Here is a 21,162-nt window from a genome sequence, read left to right as displayed (position 1 = left end):
AATAAAGGAGCAGCAGACCACTTAACCACTTCAGCCCCGGACCATATTGTTGGTCAATGACCGGGCCACTTTTTGCGATTTTGGCACTGCGTCGCTTTAACTGACAATTGCGCGGTCGTGCGACGTGGCTCCCAAACAAAATTGGCCTCCTTTTTTCCCCACAAATAGAGCTTTCTTTTGGTGGTATTTGATCACCTCTGCGGTTTTTATTTTTTGCGCTATAAACAAAAATAGAGCGACGATTTTAAATTTTTCTTTTATATTTTTTACTTTTTGCCGTAATAAATATCCCCAAAAATATATAAAAAAAACTATTTTTTTCCTCAGTTTAGGCCTGCACATCGGGACCAGGGGCGAGCGGGGGGCGCACGCGACTCTATTGGCTGATTCGCGAGATGACGTATAGCTCTGTGATCTAGCGCAGCCGAGCCGACCTGCCGCTGTATAACTGAAGCGGCTGGTCGGCAAGCAGTTAAAGACGTTGTAAAGTCTGTGTGCAGCAGCCTCTCCAGCACCCCCCTAAAACTTACCTGAGCCCCCACTTTGTCCAGCAATGTCCACGACTGCCTTGGCCATGCGGGACTCCCCTCCTCATTGGCTGAGACACAGCAGCGGCGCCATTGGCTTCTGGCGCTGTTATTCAGTCAGTCAATGAGGAGAGGGAGGGGTGTCTGAATGGATACACTGAGCTGCAGCTCAGCTTGGGGGCCCCCATAGCAATCTGCTTGCTGTAAAGGCACTCAAATGGAAGGCTGGGCCAGGAGAGCCAAAAAGGCAGCGGAGAAAAGGAGGATCCAGTCTGTTTTGTGCAAATCCACTGCACAGAGCAGGTAAATATAACATGTTTGTTATTTTTATTAAAAAAAAAAAAACTAGACTTTACAATCACTTCAACTCATTCCACAGCTTACTCTCCTTCTTCCTCCTGTCAGTATGTTTCTTATCAACATATGTGTAGTTGAGCACAACTTATAGGCTCCTACTTCTGCCCACCCTCTCCAAGTCTGTCTGCTGTGGCACAAAGAATTACGAGAGGATAATTTTAAATCAAATTCAGGTATTTACACTAGCTGCATTTAACCCCTTCCAGACCAGCCACTGCGGCAGGGTGGCTTCCCTGCGTGAGTCATCGTAGCTGTACATTGAATTTTAAGATGCTTTAGCAGGCACGTGTGCAAGCCTGCAGCGTGTTCCCAGAGCCGATGCGCAAGCCCGGCGGGTGCGACAATGGCCGGGCACACTTAATCGCTCATGACAGAGCGAGAACCGGGATCTGTGTGTGTAAACACACAAATCTCGGTTCTCTCATGGGAGAGGAGACAGATCGTGTGTTCCTACTAAGTAGGAACACCGATCGGTCTCCTCCCCTAGTCTGTCCCATCCCCCCACAGTTAGAACACACCTAGGGAACACATTTAACCCCTTGATCGCCCCCTAGTGTTAGCCCCTTCCCTGCCAGGGACATTTATACAGTAATCAGTGGTTTAAACAGTAACTCATCACTTAACTAGATACTTATGAACTGTTATGCCGGACTTTCCGAGAAAAAAGTCAGACAGGCTTTTTTTCTCAGAAAGTCCGGACATGTGTAGCCTCCATCTGACTTTTTTTGTCGAAAGTCCGACGGACCTTAGATAGAGAACCTGTTCTCTTTCTTTCTACTGGACTTCCGATGGACTCACGGCGGACTTTTGCACAGTCAAAAGTCCGACCGTGCGTACAAGGCATTACAGGTTGCTGTTTTTTTTATTTATTGCTATATGCACTCCCTTGTTAAAGACATTGTTGGGGGACACTTATCTATGGTATATAAACACTGTGGACTTACCATAAAGCAGAGGATAACTCCATTTAGTCCCTGCACTTGGTCATCTGACATCAGATCAGGTCACTTAACCAAGCATAGGGCAAAGAAAAGCCCAGATGGCTGCACACACAAGCTGAGATACAAATATTCTTTATTCATTTAAAACCATGAAAAACATGAAGAGCACTGCATGTACAAGCAGGGGAGGAACGTCTAACACTTTCACACATTAACTGTGCTTAATCAAAGCCCAGAATTCTTGCTTCTGATCTGTAGCTTCCCTGAGCAGCTGTACAATACAGCAACCTCAAATTACTCTGCTTTATGTAAAGCTCACAGCTGGACAGTGAATGGGAAATTGTCCAGCAAGTACGTGCCTCAATTAATTTGCACCATGATCCTAGCAATAGCTACTTCATTACACATATCACAACATGTGAGGCCTCGTACACACAACCGTTTTCCTCGACAGAATCCATCAAGAAACTTGGTGGCAGAGCTTTTTTGCCGAGGAAACTGGTCGTGGGTATGTTTTTCATTGAGGAAACTGTTGAGGAACTTGGCGAGAAAAGAAGAGAACAAGTTCTCTTTTTCCTCGACGGGAGTTTTAATTTCCTCGTCGTGTTCCTCGTCGAGCTGGTTTTCGATGAGTAACACATTCGTGTGTATGCTAAGAAACCCGCGCATGCTCAGAATAAAGTATGAGACGGGAGCGCACCTTCGGTAAAAGTAGCGTTTGTAATGGAAGATAGCACATTTGTCACGCTGTAACAGTCTGAAAAGTGCAAATCGTCTCTTACCAAACTTTTACTTAACCCTCCTCTTGTGTTAGGGTCAGAACCGACCCGTTTTCAGGTTTTGAATGTCTATAAGTATCACATAAATTTGTTTATTGCATCAAGATTTTTTTACTTTGTCAGGAACCTCTATTTAAACAATGTAATAGAAAAATAATCCTTTTCACTAAATTATAAAATACTCTGGTGAAAATTAAGACGTTTATGGTGTTAGGGTCAATTCTGACCCAGTTATAATATAGGATTATAGGACACTAATAAGTGCCAAAACTGAAATCATAAACACTCTCTCTGCTTAGTAACACTGACAGCCAATCACCTCTCAACCCTGTGAGCTGTAGTTAGGGAGGGGCCTATCTCTTTGCCTGCTTGTCTGCTTCTCTAAATAAAGTAAAGAAACATAGGACCAATACATTTCAGAGTTGCTGACTATTTTACGATTTTTTAAATTTGAAAATGAGAGGTATGCTATGAAAAGAAAGGTCTAAGGGGTCACACCAAAAATATTAAAACCAATCTTTTCAAGGATAAAGAAGCCTAACAAGGTAACCAAGAGGTAAGAAACAAATTGGATGATAAATAATTGTTCAGAGGGTATTTTATGGCTGATTTAAGACACGGGTCAAAACTAGATATGTGCATTCCCGTTCGTACGAATGTTATTTTCGTACGAAAATGTTCATTTTCGTACCCGCGGAATAATGTGTACATACGAAAAAATGAAAGCACCAAAATACGAAAACGACGGTATTACGAATGAGCCGCATAACGAACAACCGCAAATACGAACGAACGATCCGACGAAAATGCGACAAAACGAAAACGGCAAAAGAACGAAAATGACATCTATAACAAAAGATTTGCATTCTGTATTTTGTTTGAATCCTTTTTCTGTTCGTATTTTCAGTCGTATGTTCATATGACATCTATAACAAAAGATTTGCATTCTGTAATTTGTTTGAATCCTATTTCTGTTCGTATTTTCAGTCGTATGTTCATATGACATCTATAACAAAAGATTTTCATACTGTATTTTGAATTCCTTTTTTCTGTTCATATTTTGGATTCAAAATACAGAATGCAAATCTTTTGTTATAGATGTCATATGAACATACGACTGAAAATACCAAAAGAAAAAGGATTCAAAATACAGAATGCAAATCTTTTGTTATAGATGTCATTTTCGTTTTTTTGAATGGACAGTGAGTGTAGTTAGTGAAGCAGCTTCTCTTTTGAGCAGTACAGTAAAGCCAAATAAACTTTTCTGTGGATTTTCATCTGAAGGGAGATCAGTTGGCCAGACTTTTGAACCCAAAAATGGTTTTCTGATGGAGTTTTAAAACAAACAAATTTTCTGAGAACGAACGGGAAAACTATAGTTTTTATGTTTGTTGTTAAAAAAGTCTGACCAAGTGTATGGGGCTTAACAATAGTTAATATGGATGAGCCGGATATGGATGGCAGCAACAGCAACTGGTTAGATTGCAGTTAAAGGCTGAAGAGGCTGATAACAGAAGCAGGAGGAATAATGTACGTATAAGAGGGATACCCGAAAGCTTTGAGGGCCCTGCACTCAGGGAAGCTGTCCTGTCTATTCTCAATAAAATTCTAAAAAAAAGCCCAGAATCCCCATTGGAGTTGGACAGGGTCCATAAGGTCCCTACATATCGGAGCCCTGAACAGAATAGTCCTCGTGACGTGCTATGCCGGATACATTTTTTTAGAATAAAGGAAGAACTTCTAAGGGAAGCATGGAAAGAAGGAACGGTGTCATGGGAGGGGGCAAGCATACAGTTATTCCCCGACTTATGCTGGCAAACCAAAGCAAGACGTCGCTTGTTAAGACCATTACTTGAATTAATACGCAGGCAAGAGGCTATATATAGATGGGGCTATCCTCTATCCTTAAACGTAAAAAAGGAAGGAAGGAACTTTTATTTAAGAGAGCCCTCTCAGCTTCCCTCGCTATTTGAGTTTTTGGGGACAACGCCAGTAGAAGTTCCTAATTGGCTGGACTTACCAGGTGCAGCAGAGAGGGATGCTAGATAAACAGAGGGAAGATATGGACAGAAGGACAGACCTAGACCTATCTGTTATAGTAACAATGGCAATATGGAACATGGAAGATCGCTCCCTCAATTCTGGAAGAGAGAAAGTTTATTGATATTAATATTAACTTTCAGGAGGGGGAGGGGGGGTCTTACATAATAACTAACCAACTCCCTTTTCTAAAAAGAAAAACTTAATATGCCTGTTTTTCTTTCTCTCGTTTTGTCGTTTATACATAAATATTCTTTTTTTTTGTTCCCATTATCTCCCTCTTTGATGGCGCCCTCTGTAGGTGCCCTCTGTAGGAACTCCCTTTTTGAAGAGGGAGTTGGTTGAAAAATATTCCAGTCTTGGTTTAAGAGGGGTCTAATATAGCCGACAAGGGTTGTCTCTGGAAGCAATGTGCTAGAATCCTTCTTTTTTTTTTGAGACTCCCCTTTTTTTTTTTTTTTGGCTAGACTCAAATGTATATATGCTTTTTCTTATTAAGATTGATGGTCTTATTTGTTTTTCTAGTTTTTTTTTTTTCCTATATGTATCTGAAGAGTTTGATGTTAGAGAGGTTAACCAATGATTAGAAACCTCTCCCACCCAGAGAGGGGTAGGGGGGGGGAATGAGGGGGGGGGAGGGTAAGGGTGGATAAAGAGTGGGGGGTTTCTTTTTGAATCAAGGGTAGTTTAGGGGTAAAGATAATATATATTATTATAGAAAGGGGAGGGGGTGGGATAAAGGGGAGGGATAATGGTAGATAAGTGTGGGGTGTGTTTTTTTGTTTTTTTGTTTTTTTTTGTGAACTGGGTGGGTTATTAAATTTTTTTTTTTTTTTTTTTCACTAACTTAAGGGTAGTTAATGGGGTAAATATAATCAAGTATGGGGGGTGGGAGGAAGGGGTCATAAACCAATCACTTAGCCACAAATCCAATTGGGAATTCTATGTAATTAATTTGATGTTTTATTCACCGGGAGAGGAATAACGGAAAAATGGATCACTGGATATCACTTGTGAAACCAATGAAGGTCACTTAATTAGCATGTTATAATAAAATTCACATTAATGTATAGTACACATACCACACATAGAGATACTAAGGGAAAGGGTAAATTTAGTGTGTGACACGGGGAAAAGGGGAGGGGGAGGGGAGGGGGGGGTGGGGAGGATATAAAGTGGGATAACAGCCAGCCCGGGAAGATAAGGAATAGGGAAAATTTAGGTTAAAAGTGTATGGACGAATGAATTACTGGAAGTGTAAAAAGCAAGTAATGTAAAGAGGGAGAGGGGAGGCACAGGAGGGAGAGGGGTTGATAAGGGGCTGGTAGAAATGCGGGGTTGAAACATATGGTAGTTGGATAAAATGCCTAGTTACTAAAATGGTCTTTTTCTGTCTGTATAGGGGGGGTTAAAATAATAAAAAAAAAAATATAGGAGTTCAAGGGTTAATCAACGGGTTGCACCCGGACTAACAGGAAGATGTGACTCTCCTCGGTGCTCATACACCTATCCCCATTAGAGCGTCTCTCCTCCGTGTGGAGGGAAGTCGGAGGCGCTAACAAATTTTTTTTTTTTTTTTTTTTCTCTCTTTCTTTTTTTTTTTTTTTTCCATCTCTGGGATCCTAGGGGACCAACCAGATTTGAAGAAGAGGGGGGGGAAGGGGAAAAGAAAGGAAAGGAAACATTTTTTTTTTATTTTTCTCTTTTTTTTTTTTGGGACCATCTCCCCCTTGTTTTTTTTTTTTTTTTTTTTTTTCTTCTCTCTCTTTTTTTTTCTCTTTCTTTTCCTCCTTCCTTTTTCTCCCTCTCTATCCTGACTCCCCGATCCTTCTTCTCACCCCGTCCTCATCCCTATAGGAGCCGTGGGGGAAAATTTTTAGTAAAACATCAAAATGGCAAAGATATCGGTGATGTTCTATAACGTAAAAGGGTTAAATAACCCGGAGAAACGATCTAAACTGATGGCAGAATTATGGAGAGCGAAAGTGCATGTAGTATTCCTCCAGGAGACACACTTTAGAAAAAATAAAATCCCAAAGCTGGGGAACCACAGATTCCCAACAGTGTACCACAGTTCCTCATTGACAACAAAGACAAAGGGGGTATCAATTATGTTTTCAAAAATGATTTCCTGGAAAGAGACAAGTGTAATCCAGGACGAGGAAGGACGTCTTCTTATAGTGAAAGGTTATCTAAATGATCAGAAGGTCACCTTGGTAAATGTGTACTTGCCCAACGAGGGACAGATTGCAGCGTTGGAGAAGTACACAGACAAGGTGTACCAGAATAGGGAAGGCATGGTAATAATGGCAGGTGATTTAAACATTGCTCTAGACCCTATACTCGATACATCTAAGGGAACCTCGCATATAGCATACAGTAAATTAAGTAAAGCAAATAGATTGTTACAAGAGATACAGGTGGTAGATTGTTGGAGGACTACCCATCCACATGAGCGAGACTACACTTTTTTTTCGGCTAAACATAAAACCTATTCCAGAATAGATTATATATTTATATCTCAAAACTTTGTACAAAGAATAGTAGAGGCCTCCATTGGTTCTTTCTCAATATCGGACCACTCACCGATAAACTGTATATTGGAATTGGGGGAACACGTAGCACGTGAGTGGCACTGGAAAATTAACGAGTCCTTGTTAAAAGACCCAGAGTATGAAGGAAAGATAACACAGGAGTTAGAGCTGTTTTTTGCTAATAATGAGGTGGGGGAGGTGACCCCAACTTGCGTTTGGGAAACGCATAAGTGCTACATTAGAGGAATACTAATATCAATGGGAGCACACAGGAAACGTCAGATAGGAGCACAGATCGAATCGTTGATGGGAGAAATACGTAGACTAGAAAAAATACACAAAAAGTCATTGGCAATACAGGCAGAGGAGAAGCTGAAGAAGGCCCGAGATGAACTGAACCTGCTACTAACTGACAAAGCAAAAGCGGCATTAAGTAGAAGTAAACAAGCTTTTTTCGAATATGGGAATAAGCCAAGTAGGATGCTAGCGAGAGCATTAGGAGAAGCAAGGGCCAAAAATCACATTGAGGGAATCAAAACAACAGGAGACAGGATAGTCAAATCCCCGCAAGAAATTGCGAAAATATTTAGAAATTACTATGTGAGTTTGTACCAGTTAAAGGAGAAGCAGAACACAGCAAAGATTCAGGGGAGGGAGGAAAGATTAAAAAAATATATGGAGGAGTCAGGAATGCCGAAACTATCGGAGGAGATAGGGAGAAGCTTAGAAGGCCCGATTACAGCAGAAGAATTCACAAACACGCTTAAATTACTAAAACCAGGCAAAGCCCCCGGTCCAGATGGATTTACCCTCCTTTATTATAAGACCTATGCAGAAAAACTGATGCCAAGATTCTTGGATGCATATAACTCAATACGAGAAGGACAGGAGATGCCAGAAGAAGCTCTCATGGCACACATAGCGGTTATACATAAGGAGGGGAAAGATCCAGCGCAATGCACAAATTATCGGCCAATATCTTTGTTGAACACAGACTTAAAGATTTTCGCAAAAATCCTAGAAAATAGGTTACTACCCTATATCCCTGGTCTGATACATCAGGATCAGGTAGGGTTCACCCCAGGAAGAGAAGGTAGAGAAAATACGCAGCGAGTGATAAATGCAATCCACCTCTCACAGTCAAACAAAAAGCCCTTAGTACTGGTTTCGACCGACGCCGAAAAAGCGTTCGATAGGGTGGATTGGAAATTTTTGAGGACACTTATACAATATATTGGACTGCGAGAGGGGATGCAAAGATGGATTATGAGCTTGTATTCTCGACCGAAAGCTAAGATTAAGATAAATGGCATTATGTCAGACCCCTTTGACATCTACAATGGGACGCGGCAAGGGTGCCCATTATCGCCACTTATCTTCATTTTAACGTTAGAACCCTTTTTAAGGACAATAAGGTTAAGAACAGATATTCGAGGTATTGACGTGAGAGGGGGAGAACACAAGCTTGCAGCATTCGCGGACGATTTAATGTTTTTCATAACTGAGCCGGCGTTATCTCTGCCCCCACTGCTCTCGGAGATAGATAAATATGGCGCACTTTCAAACTTTAAAGTGAACTACGATAAATCTGAGGCAATGGGGGTTGAGATGAGCACGGCGCAACAACTACAATTAACTAACTTCTTCTCGTTTAAGTGGACAAACTCACATATAGGATAGCTGGGGACTAAAATTCCAAAGAAATTAAACAGAATTTTAGAGTTAAATTTAGCCCCATTGATGAGACAAATAAAAAAAGATCTACTGAAGTGGGATAGAGAGGTGTTCACCTGGTTCGGCAGAATCAACATCATAAAAATGAATGCAATGCCAAGATTATTGTACTTATTACAGACACTCCCAACCAGAATACCTCAGGGATTTTTGAAAGAAATCAGAGCTAAGTTTGCGGGATTTATATGGGCGGGGAAACCTGCCAGAGTGAGAAGAGATATACTTACATTACCAAAAGAAAAGGGAGGGGTGGGATTTCCGGACCCAGTGGCCTACTATGAGGCGGTACATCTATCAAGAGCATTAGACTGGTGCATACCACCGAAGGATAAACCCTGGGTGCTTTTAGAACAGGCAATGTCGGAGCTTCCATTGGAAGGCCTAATCTGGCTCTCTAAATCTGTTTTATCACAGACAGTTAAAAGACACCCAACGATAGGGACAACAATTACTGTAGTTAAAAAAACACTTAGAAACTCAGTTGGGGAAACTGACGTGAATCCGATGACACCAATATTAGGGAACCCAGCGTTTACTCCGGGTCTAAGGGACTCGATTTTTGGGAATTTAAAAATTCAGAGCAAAACCAGATTGATACATTTCTTGAGAGAGAATCGTGTAATGTCAAATGAAGAAATAGAAAGGGAATTTTCTGACGATCTGGACCCTTATAGGAGAAGACAGTTAAGGGGCTTTCTACGCTCAATCCAAGGACAAACAAGGGTTAGAGTAACACTGTCGGAATTTGAGAAACTGTGTCTTAAGGGAGAACCGGTCAGACATGCACTCTCACTGTTTTACTCTTTAATAATTGAATTAAAAGCCCCACAAGAGATAAGCTTTGTTCAGGCATGGGAGAGAGATTTAGGGGTAACTTTTACAGAAAATCAGAAGAAAAAACTATTTCAATTTAATCATAGGGCATCACTGGCATCTAAATTTCAGGAGGGAGGATATAAAATCCTAAGCAGGTGGTATAGGACGCCTGAAGTTCTGAACCAGATCTTCCCACAAGTGACAAATCTTTGTTGGCGCTGTCAAAAAGAAGAGGGAACTCTGTTACATATTTTTTGGAACTGTGAGGGAGTGAAAGATTTTTGGAAAATGGTATCCGAAGTTATAGAAGAAATAACTGAGATGTCTTTGGGAGAGGACCCGGCGACATACCTGTTGCTAGACATTCCGATATCAATAGAAAAATATAAGAAATCCCTAGTAAGGCATCTATTGGTCACAGCTAGAGCATGTGTGCCAGCTCTTTGGAAGAGTACCTGCCCCCCAAGTAGACCACAATGGTTGGCAAAAATTACAGAAATGCAACACATGGAGAATCTCACGGCAGCTTTGAGGGAACAAGAGGAGGGGATTAGGGAGATATGGGCACCCTTTGTCAGATATAGGGGAGGGGAGGAGTAGGAGGAGGGGAGAGGGAGTAGTTTGGAGTTCTTTGTCTTTTTTTTTTTTTTTTTTTCTCTTTCTTCTTCTCTTCTTTTCTTTCTTCTTTTTTCTTCTTTTTCTTTTCTTTTTCTTTTTTTTTTCATTTGAGAATGTGGCGGTTTTGAACAACAGGCTCGAATGGAGGGGGGGAGGGAGGGGGGGGGGGAAGGAAGCCATGAGGGAAAATAAGGGGTTTTAAGGTCTCTAACGGGGAGAGTTAACGTCAAAGATGCGGGTGATGCAAAGGATGAAAGCTAAGGTCCATTAGCATTTTAGTTTCGAGGATTAATAAAGAAAAAGGTGTATAGGATAAAGAGATGGACTTGATCAAAGAATGGAAAAATTGCCCGATGTTAAGAATTAAGTTGATTTATGCTGTATGATAAGATACAAACCTTTGTTAGAGGCAATGTGTATGTGAAATGATGAAAAATGGTAAAATAAAGAATTTATAAAAAAAAAAAAAAATATGGATGAGCCGCGTGTTGAAAGTGCCGCGAATCCCGCGATATATTTACGAAAGTACAAAATGACGAAAATCCTTTTTCTGTTCGTATTTTCAGTCGCATGTTCATATGACATCTATAGCATTATAGATGTTATATGAACATACGACTGAAAATACGAACAGAAAAAGGAATTCAAAATACAGAATGCAAATCATTGACGAAAATTCACGAAAATTATTGTCTAACAACGAACATGAATTAAACAGAATAACGAACCATCCCGCATGTACGAAAATAAAACAGTAACGAAAATACGAAACGATCGGAATACGAAAAAATCTCGTCGTACGAAAAACGAACGGGAACGAACAGGAAAACAGGCGTCTTACGAAAAACGAACGGAAACGAACCTACGGAACGACACGAAATGGAACAAAAAAAAACAAAAAAAAATTCTGTGCACATGTCTAGTCAAAACCGACCCGTTAACATCATGGATAGTAACAGAAAGCTAACATAAGAGGAGGGTTAACACGCAGTAACATGAGATTAGCAAAAGCAGTCCCAAGGGTTGTGCCAGTGGAATCGAACTTCCCATTGTATGTGTTCTACGTCACCGCGTTTGAGAACGACGAGATTTGGTCTTGACAGTGTGTACGCAAAGAAAGCTTGTCAAGTTTCTCGACAAGCCTAACAAGAAACTCGTCGAGGAAAACGATTTGTCTTTTCCGACGAGTTCCTCAGTTGTGTGTACGAGGCCTCATACAAAGCATTCCCAAATTGCTGCTAGTAGCAGTTATGAAGACTAATGATGACCACATTGCAGCAACATTGAAGTTTGAAAGGCTTTATTAACACCAAAGGCCAGAACGTTCGGTGCAATTTCCTAGTGAAAATACACAAAAGATCATATGTATAAATAAGTCCCTAAAGGGCTTCTATTCTAATAATAAAACACATGAAATTCCTTTTTTTTCTTCCAGACATCAAGCAGTGCACGGCATTCAGTGAGAATCACAGGTGTCAGTACGGTGGATTTCCAAGCAGGATTCTCCAATAAACCTACATTAGATTTCAGCAAAACTTCCAGCAGACCCATAGAAGGTTGTTTTTTTTTATTTCTGTAACATTCCATGTAATTTTTTATAGTTTGCAGAAAAGGGGAAACTGACAAATGCTGAACTTCTAAAAATGAGTAAGATGCAACATTAAATAAGAGCCCGTTCACACAGGGGCGACTCGTCAGCCGCTCTATCCAATAGAACCGTTGTAATAGGAGCGACGCAAGTCGCTCTAACTTAGAAAAAGGTTCTTGTACGACGTTGGGGGCGACTTGCATTGACTTCAATACAGAAGTCATTTTGCAAGTCGCCTCTCAAGTCGTCTTGAGATCGCCTTGCCAAGTTGCCCCCAAAGTCGTGCCGCCCCGTGTGAACTGGTCTAAGCAGCCGAGGCCTGTTAATTTCCAAAGTGAATATTAGTAAACATAGTAAACACTTTGGGAACCAGATCACATGAGAAATTAAAAAAAAAAAACATTTTTTTTGCTAGCCCATGATTGTTTGAATACAGTACACACAGCTTCACCTTTTGCTAAGCTTAGTAAACATTCACTACTTTCTTAGTAGGCAGTTTCTAACATTTAGTAAATTAGCCCTACTTCATTATTCTGAATACAAAAACGAATCAATGTAAGTGGTTTAATTTACTTTTACATTTACTAGCAATCAAAACATTTCTTCCATTCTTTTTTTCAAATCTACAATGTAATTAGGAGAACAAGAAGGTATGGTTAAGCCTCTAGATGAATGGTCTACAAGATTATGGCAACTATGCCTGGGTAGGTTAGTGTCTACAGCCACAATTAGTCATTTTATTAGCTGATGTACTAGAGTGAGACAGCGTTTGTGATATCAAGAGTCTCTGCAGAACTAACTGTGATGCCCACAGGACCCTGAATCTAGTTGTAAAAATACAGTATCTCACAAAAGTGAGTACATCCCTCACATTTTTGTAAATATTTTATTCTATCTTTTCATGTGACAACACTGAAAAAAATACACTTTGCTGTAAAGTAGTGAGTGTGCAGCTTGGCTCAACACACAGCCATTAATGTCTAAACTGCTGAAAACAAAAGTGAGTACACCCCTAAGTGAAAATGTCCAAATTGGGCCCAATTAGCCATTTTCCTTCCCAGGTGTCATGTGACTCATTAGTGTTACAAGGTCTCAGGTGTAAATGGGGAGCAGGTGTGTTAAATCTGTTGTTATCGCTCTCACTCTCTCATACTGGTCACTGGAAGTTCAACATGGCACCTCATGGTAAAGAATTTTCTGGGGATCTCAAAAAAAATAATTGTTACTCTACATAAAGATGGCATAGGCTATAAGAAGATTGCCAAGACTCTGAAACTGAGCCGCAGTACGGTGGCCAAGACCATACAGTGGTTTAACAGGACAGGTTTCACTCAGAACAGGCCTTGCCATGGTCAACCAAAGAAGTTGAATGCATGTGCTCAGCGTCATATCCAGAGGCTGTCTTTGGGATGCCAGAAGGAAGCCTTTTCTAAAGATGATGCAAAGAAAGCCTGCAAACAGTTTGCTGAAGACAAGAAGACTAAGGAAATGGATTACCTTTAACCATGTCCTGTGGTCTGATGAGACAAAGATAAACTTATTTGGTTCAGATGGTGTCAAGTGTGTGTGGTGACAGCCAGGTGAGGAGTACAAAGAAAAGTGTGTCTTTCCTACAGTCAAGCATTGTGGTGGGAGTGTCATGATCTGGGGCTGCATGAGTGCTGCCGGAACTTGGGAGCTACAGTTCATTGAGGGAACCATGAATGCCAACATGTACTGTGACATACTGAAGCAGAGCATGATCCCCTCCCTTTGGAGACTGGGCCGCAGGACAGCATTCCAACATGATAACGACCCCAAACACAACTCCAAGACATCCACTGCCTTGCTAAAGAAGCTAAGGGTAAAGGTGATGGACTGGCCAAACATGTCTCCAGACCTAAACCCTATTGAGCATCTGTGGGGCATCCTCAAACAGAAGGCAAAGGTCTCTAACATCCACCAGCTCCGCGATGTTGCCATGGAGGAGTGGAAGAGGACTCCAGTGGCAAAATGTGAAGCTCTGGTGAACTCCATGCCCCAGAGGGTTAAGGCAGTTCTGGAAAACAATGGTGGCCACACAAAATATTGACACTTTGGGCCCAATTTGGGCATTTTCACCTAGGGGTGTATTTACTTTTGTTGCCAGCTTAGACATTAATGGCTGTGTGTTGGGTTATTTTGAGGGGACGGCAAATTTACACTGTTATATAAGCTGTACACTCACTACTTTACATTGTAACAAAGTGCAATTTCTTCAGTGTTGTCACACGAAAAGATATTATAAAATATTTACAAAAATGTGAGGGGTGTACTCACTTTTGTGAGATACTGTATATGAGGGGTGTGCACTCCCCAATAGCCTAAATTAATTGCATGTTGTGACCTTTCCAGGGGGTGCCTTAAAAGTCCATGTCACTTCAGACAAATGTGATATTGTGTTATAATGGGATCTGGTGCCCCTACCTTTTGCACCTAAGAGCTTCCCAGGCTCCTTTTAGTTTGAATCTGGTTTTATTGTCATCCAGCCACTAAAGTAAGAAATGTGTTCCAACTGGTGAGCGTTTTCTTAAAGATTGTTCCTAGGCCTCTAGTAGATGTTCCTTTGGGGAGTGATGCTGGCAGTTGAAACTCCAACCATGAGTATAATATTCTGTTTTCTTTACTTGGCATCTGTCGACAGTCAGTAGAAAGTTTTTTTTAGAAGTAAAAAGCATATCTCCTGCCTACTGACTGTCTACATTATACAATTACCAGCATTATTTTGTTACTTGTTAGTAAAAGGTGAGGCTGAAGACATCTTCGTTTTTTTTAGAAGTAAAAAGCATATCTTCTAAGATGTCTTCCTTCAGCCTCACCTTTTACTAACAAGTAACACTATAACAAACTATCCACTGATATTTATGGTGGTACATCGTTTTCTACAGATGACCATCCTTCTTTCAAAGTAAAATATACTTTATAATAATCATCAAGGTGATCCAGGGCCATAGGTAACTTTGGTGAGTTGAGCCTTGGGCTCTCAGAGAAAACCACTAGGCAGAGCACTGTGGTAAATCTTTGATGTGGTAAATTGCGCTAATAATAGCAGGGGTTAAAACTTTATGGTAATATATGGTAGAAAGACTGTCTGTGATTGTGCCAATCAGTCATAACCAGAAACCAGGCTTTGTTTCACAGATTCCTAATGACTTGAAATAAACTTTTACAAACAGGGAAATGTTTCTTTACTTTTACTGATAATTGGCATCTATTGGGCGGAGTCAAACCCCTTTATCCCTCCCTTATTTATGCCCCAGGGTGATCCATATAATTTTGGGACATTTCATCTGTTATGGACAATGCATCTGAATGCTGGAAGTGTTGCTGATACTTGGCTGTAGATAGTTACACAATGTACTAATTCTGGCACTACAAGCAAGCATAGTTCTGGCATACATACCGTACATACATAGATAAGCTTTTGTACGTTTTTTTTTTAAAGTGAATGAACTGTGTTTAAATAACTGTTTATTAAGTAAGCAAACACAAATAAAATGCTAACTGACTTGTGAGTGAATTTTATGGATTATCCTTTTTTGTTAATCTTTTAAGTCTTTTTTTTATTGCACATGCTTTGGGGAACTTTTTGTTTGTGTTCTCATTGTTTCAGGACTGGACTACCCCTGCTTTAAGAAGCTGCAAGTGGTGTCACTTTTTACATAAAAATATAGAAGGGTGATGGCTTCAGGGGGCCTGGCTTTACCTAATTTTAAAGCTTACTATCAGACAGTTATATTAGCATGGATAGCGGACTGGAAATATGCCTCCGCCTCCAAATTATGGGTCCAACTGGAACATTCTTTATGTGGATCTGATCTCTCTGTAACCCCTTGGATCCCACGCTCTTTTAGAGATCTATCCCCTACTACCTCGCCTCTCACTTCAACTTCCCTACAAATTTGAGATAATCTACATAAGAAATTTACGTGGCTCTATAATTCCCCATTAACTCCTTTGATGTCTCACAGATACTTCACCCCGGGTCTCCTTGACTCAGATTTTCAGTGGTCACCGGATGGCCCTCTCCTATTGTACCATGTTGTCTCGTCCAATTGTCTTAAGCCCTTGTCTGAGATCCTGGGTCACAATTCACCCTCATTCTTAGACAAGTGGAGATACAAGCAATTGAGTAGTTTTTTCCATACACTACCTCGTCCCTTAAGAGGTATTCCAGATCTCAACGGCATAGAACAGGTTTTTCTGCCTAGAGATCCTCCTACACGTTCTATCTCCCAATTTTACAAGGCCCTCTTAGACTTACAATGCCCTTTGTATCCAGAATATCTATCCCGGTGGGAGAAGGATTTAGGGACTACTATTACAAATAAAAAAAAGGATAAGATGCTTAAGCTTACGCCTGTCTCTTCCCTGGCTTCTTCCATGACTGAATCTAACTTCAAGCTCCTTACTAGATGGCACTACACTCCTGCCAAGCTTCACCGTATGTTTCCTAGTAATTCTCCACTTTGTTGGAGGAATTGCGGTCAAATTGCCACCCATGCCCACATTTGGTGGTCTTGTCCCCTCATTTGTCCTTACTGGACATAAGTCTTAAACTTGATATCCCAGATCACTGAGGTACAAATCCCCCTTGAACCGTGGACGGTTCTTTTCCACGCCACCTCTAGACCCATTGGCAAATACAAACGTTCAATCATCCCACACCTTCTTAATGCAGCTAAAGCTATTATCCCTCGTCTCTGGGGTCAACCTGAAACTCCTTCAATTAAAACATGGTTGCAAAAGATTTCTGAGGTTAGTCTCATGGAAGAACTCACTCACGTTGCAAGAGACACCAGCGAACAACACTCCCAAATCTGGGCGTCCTGGTCTTCATTCATCTCTACACAGTGTTATTTAGACATTATTTCCTCACCCCCTTACGTGTCTGAAACCACATGAGGCTTCTTTTCACCAAATTGTGACCCTCTCTCCCAATCTCTGATATGGTTCCTCCTTTTTGCTGATGTCTTACTAATTACGCCCGTTTAACGAAGTGCTCGACACGACTGCCATGTGTCCTGGCTCTCCCCCTTCCCCACCCTTCCCTGCTTGTCCACCCCCCATCTTCTTTCTGCCCTCTTATCTCTCTCTCCCTACCTCTTTTCCATCTCTTTCCTCCTCCCTTTTCTGTAATCTCTATATCTCTCCTCTTTTTCTTTATTTATAGACAATTGAAACGTTTATGCTCTCTATGATGCATCATCTGTAATATTCCCCAACTTATTACGTTGTAATGATGCTTCTTCAAAGAGTTGATTTACTTTTATTGTACTGTCTATTTCTATCAATAAAAAATATATTAAACAAAAAAAAAAGAAGGGTGATGGCAGCAAAAAAAACCAAATGGTCCATCAAATCTGCCTATTTTATTTTATGTATACATTTTTTGGGGGTTTGTTTTTGTTAACTTCTTTTTGTCTGAGTATACAGTAGATCTATGTTTGTCCCAATTATGTTTGAATCCATTTACTGTTGATTGACTCAATTCCTCTGATGCAAGTCAATTCCAAGCATCAGCTGCTCTTTCAGTAAAATAATACTTTCTAAGATTGTTTTGAACTTCCCTTCTGGTAGTTTGAGGTCATGTTCTTGATTTTGATTTACATATTGAAAACACTGCCCTCCTGAGTCTTATTCACCCCATTGATGTATTTAAAGGTTTCAGTCATGTCTCCCTTTCCCTTATTTCCTCCAGACTGTTCATATTAGGTTCCTGAAGTCTCTTCTAATGTGTTTTATCCCCCAGACATTTCACCATTTTTCTTGCGCTTCTCTGGACTCGTTCTATCCTATCAATATCTTTTTGTAAATGAGGTCTTCAGAATTGGACACAGTATTCTAAATGAGGTCTAACTAAAGATCTACAGTATATGGTGGAATCATGACCCCTTTCTCCTGCTGGTGACCCCTCTAGTGATGCATCCTAGAATTCTATTTGCTTTTCCCACTGCTTGGCCATATTGTTTGCTCATTTTGAAATCATCTGAAATAAGTACCCCTAAATACTTTTCATCTGTAGTGCTCACCAACACTGTATCTCCAATATTGTTCTCTGTCAAGGGATTAGTCAACCAACATTCGAATTTTTCTATAGCCTATGGGCCGAGCATTTGACCGGAAAAGTATGATTGCATCGTCGTACAGTTTAGCTGCTCTGTTGAATCTTCTTAGAACTATCAACAGACACCATAAGCCTTCAATGACAGATTCAACGTTTGTATGTTTTTCGATTCTTTGTCGAATCTTTGTCGTTCATGTTGAATTGTTAAGTTAGTTCTAGCTATTTTACTGCTCTTCCTCCTTGGTTACAATCAGCCAATAACATTCATCATCATCATTATTTTTATTTTACTTCCCCCACCCAATTCCAGCAGCAATCTTTTCTCTCTATAATGTTGAATCTTTTCTCTCTATAATGTCAAATCTTTTCTCTCTATGTAAAATAATCTTGGACTAATAGAGTTAAGGTTAGCACATTCGACCAACAAAAATGAAAATAAAGCATTTGTTTATGTCGGATCTTTTGGTTTTCGTATTCTGTGCGTTCGTTTTCATTTTTGTTAAAACGATAACGAAAATTCCTGAAATTCGGACGAAAATGCATTCGGACGAAAACGAATGCAGGTGTCTACAGTCCTTTAGTTATATCTCTTACAAGTAGAATAGAAGTGACTGGTCTCTGTTTCAAATAGACATCATTTACAACCACACTCTAGTATCTGTTCTTAAGCCAACTGCATATCCACTAAACCACCCAAGGGTTAAGTCCTAGCTTGTACAACTTTTTTTTATTAAATCAGTGTGTGGAACTGTATCACATGCTTTGCTATACCAACATAGCAACCTTCCAGGAATGCCAAACCATGTTACATGTTACAGACACCTTCAGGAATTTCAACTCTATTGCATACCTTTGTATCATCAGCAAAAAGACATATCAGCCCTTTAGACATGTGTACACTGAAATATTTTGTTTCAGAATTTAGTTTTCGTCCTAAAAATACATTTATTTAGTTACTCCCAAAATTCGTTTTTATTTATTTAGTTTTCTGTTGGAAATTGCTTTCGTCCAAAAATCCGAACGATTTACGGTTGAATCTGTCATTGAAGGCTTATGGTGTCTAAACTGTCTGTCGAATGTTCAAAGAAAATTCAACGGAGCAGTGAAACTGTACGACACTGCAATCATACCTTTCCGGTCAAATGTTCTGTCTACAAGCTATAGTAGAATTCTAATGTTGTATGACTAGCAAGTTGTGTTTTTTTTAGGTGATCATTGATCTTTTTTTTTAGGAGTGATTCCATTACCTTCACTACAACAGATGTTAAACCCACAGACCTGTATTCAGCCTGCAGCCCTACTTGTGGATAGGTACAATATTAGCTGTCTGCCAGCCATGGAGAAGAGATTGATAAAAAGATCTGTTAATGGTCCAACAAATATACCTCTAATTTTGCTTAGAACTTTGGGATAAATACCATCGCTGTACATCCGAGGGGGACATGCAAGGAAAATAAAAAACAGCTTTCTAGCATGCACATTTTGGATGATAAAATCAGCAGAGCTTCCCCTCATTTCAGATCTACCCCTCAGATGTACAGCGACTGCACAAATTGGATTTGCCTTTAGTTAATAACCCCCAGATATTTTAAAATGACCAGCTTACTCTCCACTTTTGGCTCAGCATTGGATCAGGAAGACTGAATTGTTGTCTTAAACTTGCCTACATGTGTTTTTTGTGCAACTATTCTTTTATTTTTATTTTTTTACTCAAGGTACAGTATGTCTTTGTAGAAAACTGTCTCCCTTGCAAAGGATGCCAAAGAGAGAAGAGATATGTCTTTGCAAAGCAAAAGCAGTAACTGCAAAAAAGGCTGCGTATAGGTGCTGATAAACCTTTACGTGTAGTGAAGAGTGCTATTATGTTATATTGTGTTGAGAGCTCCCTGTAAAATGTAAATTCTTCAAAACATTCTTTTCATCAGCAATATTTTACACAATTTACTAAATGTCATAGTGGCTGGATGAATGCAGTATATACCATTTGAAGCCATTCTTTCTGAGCATTGTTTCTTATTAACGGAATGCTTAATACTTGCAGGCATCCTTACATATGTGCTTCTAAATACAACTGGATTGCAGCATCCAGCTAGAATCGATCGTCTTGACTTGCTGACTATCTCAGGAAAGCTTCTGGAGTCCATTCCAGTAAAATATTACCCTGATAAGATACCCTATGAAATATGGAATGTAACTGAGTTTATTCCACCAAATGAAGCATTCATTTTAAGAATAACAGGATACGATAAAGATGATTACTTGTTTCAACGGGCATCCAGTGTTTCCTTCTCAAATATTATTCCAGGTGATTTTAGAATATTTACACACTCATAAACTTATGTTATACTGTGCAGCCCCAATGGGGCATATAATTTATATATATATGTTTTTCTGAAAAAAAATTTTTATGGATGTTATGTTTAGTTCACATGTTGCCATCCAGTGACCTTTTGTGGTAATGCACCTATTTTCTATGTTTCTTTCTCTGATGTATGACACACTTCCTTTATATGTAATGCTCCACCCCTTCTTCCTGTGTTTGGTACTTCCTGTGTAATGGAGGCAGCTAACAGGCCACATGTATTCTGCATAGTAAGCTACAGACAATATAATATTTTGACTGCATAATACCACAATCTATTCATCTGTTGTATCCTGTAATCTGCTGCAACTATGTTTCGGATTAAACACCTCTGGAAATGGTATTGGTGAGTTCAAGCTATCTGATGAGTATTGTCCTAAGTGATTATATCTGCTTATACAGGACAGGCATAGAGGTCTCACAAGGGATAAATCACTTCACAACAATCAAAGTCAGAATCAGGGCCATCTTAATGCAAGGGCACTCCTGGGCACTGCCCAGGGGCCCCAGGTACATGGAGGCCCCACAATAATCTTGCATTATATCATGCTTGTCAACTGCTCTGGATTTGCCGGGACAGTCATGCATTTTACTAAACTGTCCCGAGAGGGTCATGTCCCAGGAAGCGTCTCAGAACCTATACTGTGCCCTCCTGATCCCAGTATTGTGCCCTCCTGACCTCCCCTGTACTGTGCCCTTCTGCATCCCCCCATGCTGTGCCCTTTGTGTTGACTAGTCTTTGATTTATGGAATGTTTTCCTTTTGTAAAATCGATTTTATT

The 21,162-nt window shown here is 40.2% G+C and overlaps 1 protein-coding gene across 2 annotated transcripts in view; it reads left to right on the top strand.

Annotated features, from left to right (window-relative positions):
- Nucleotides 1-21,162, top strand: part of HMCN1 (hemicentin 1) — a 384,153-nt gene that overhangs the window by 33,040 nt on the left and 329,951 nt on the right. For both annotated transcript variants that reach the window (XM_040359793.1, XM_040359792.1), the window contains exons 7-8: nucleotides 11,782-11,902; nucleotides 20,061-20,324. In XM_040359793.1, coding sequence (XP_040215727.1) covers nucleotides 11,782-11,902; nucleotides 20,061-20,324 — 385 coding nt within the window. The remainder of the gene's footprint in view (nucleotides 1-11,781; nucleotides 11,903-20,060; nucleotides 20,325-21,162) is intronic.

The sequence above is a fragment of the Rana temporaria genome, chromosome 7 (genome assembly GCF_905171775.1).
Source record: "Rana temporaria chromosome 7, aRanTem1.1, whole genome shotgun sequence".
NCBI classification, from domain to species: Eukaryota; Metazoa; Chordata; class Amphibia; order Anura; family Ranidae; genus Rana; species Rana temporaria.
This window is presented reverse-complemented; position numbering and strand designations above follow the sequence as displayed.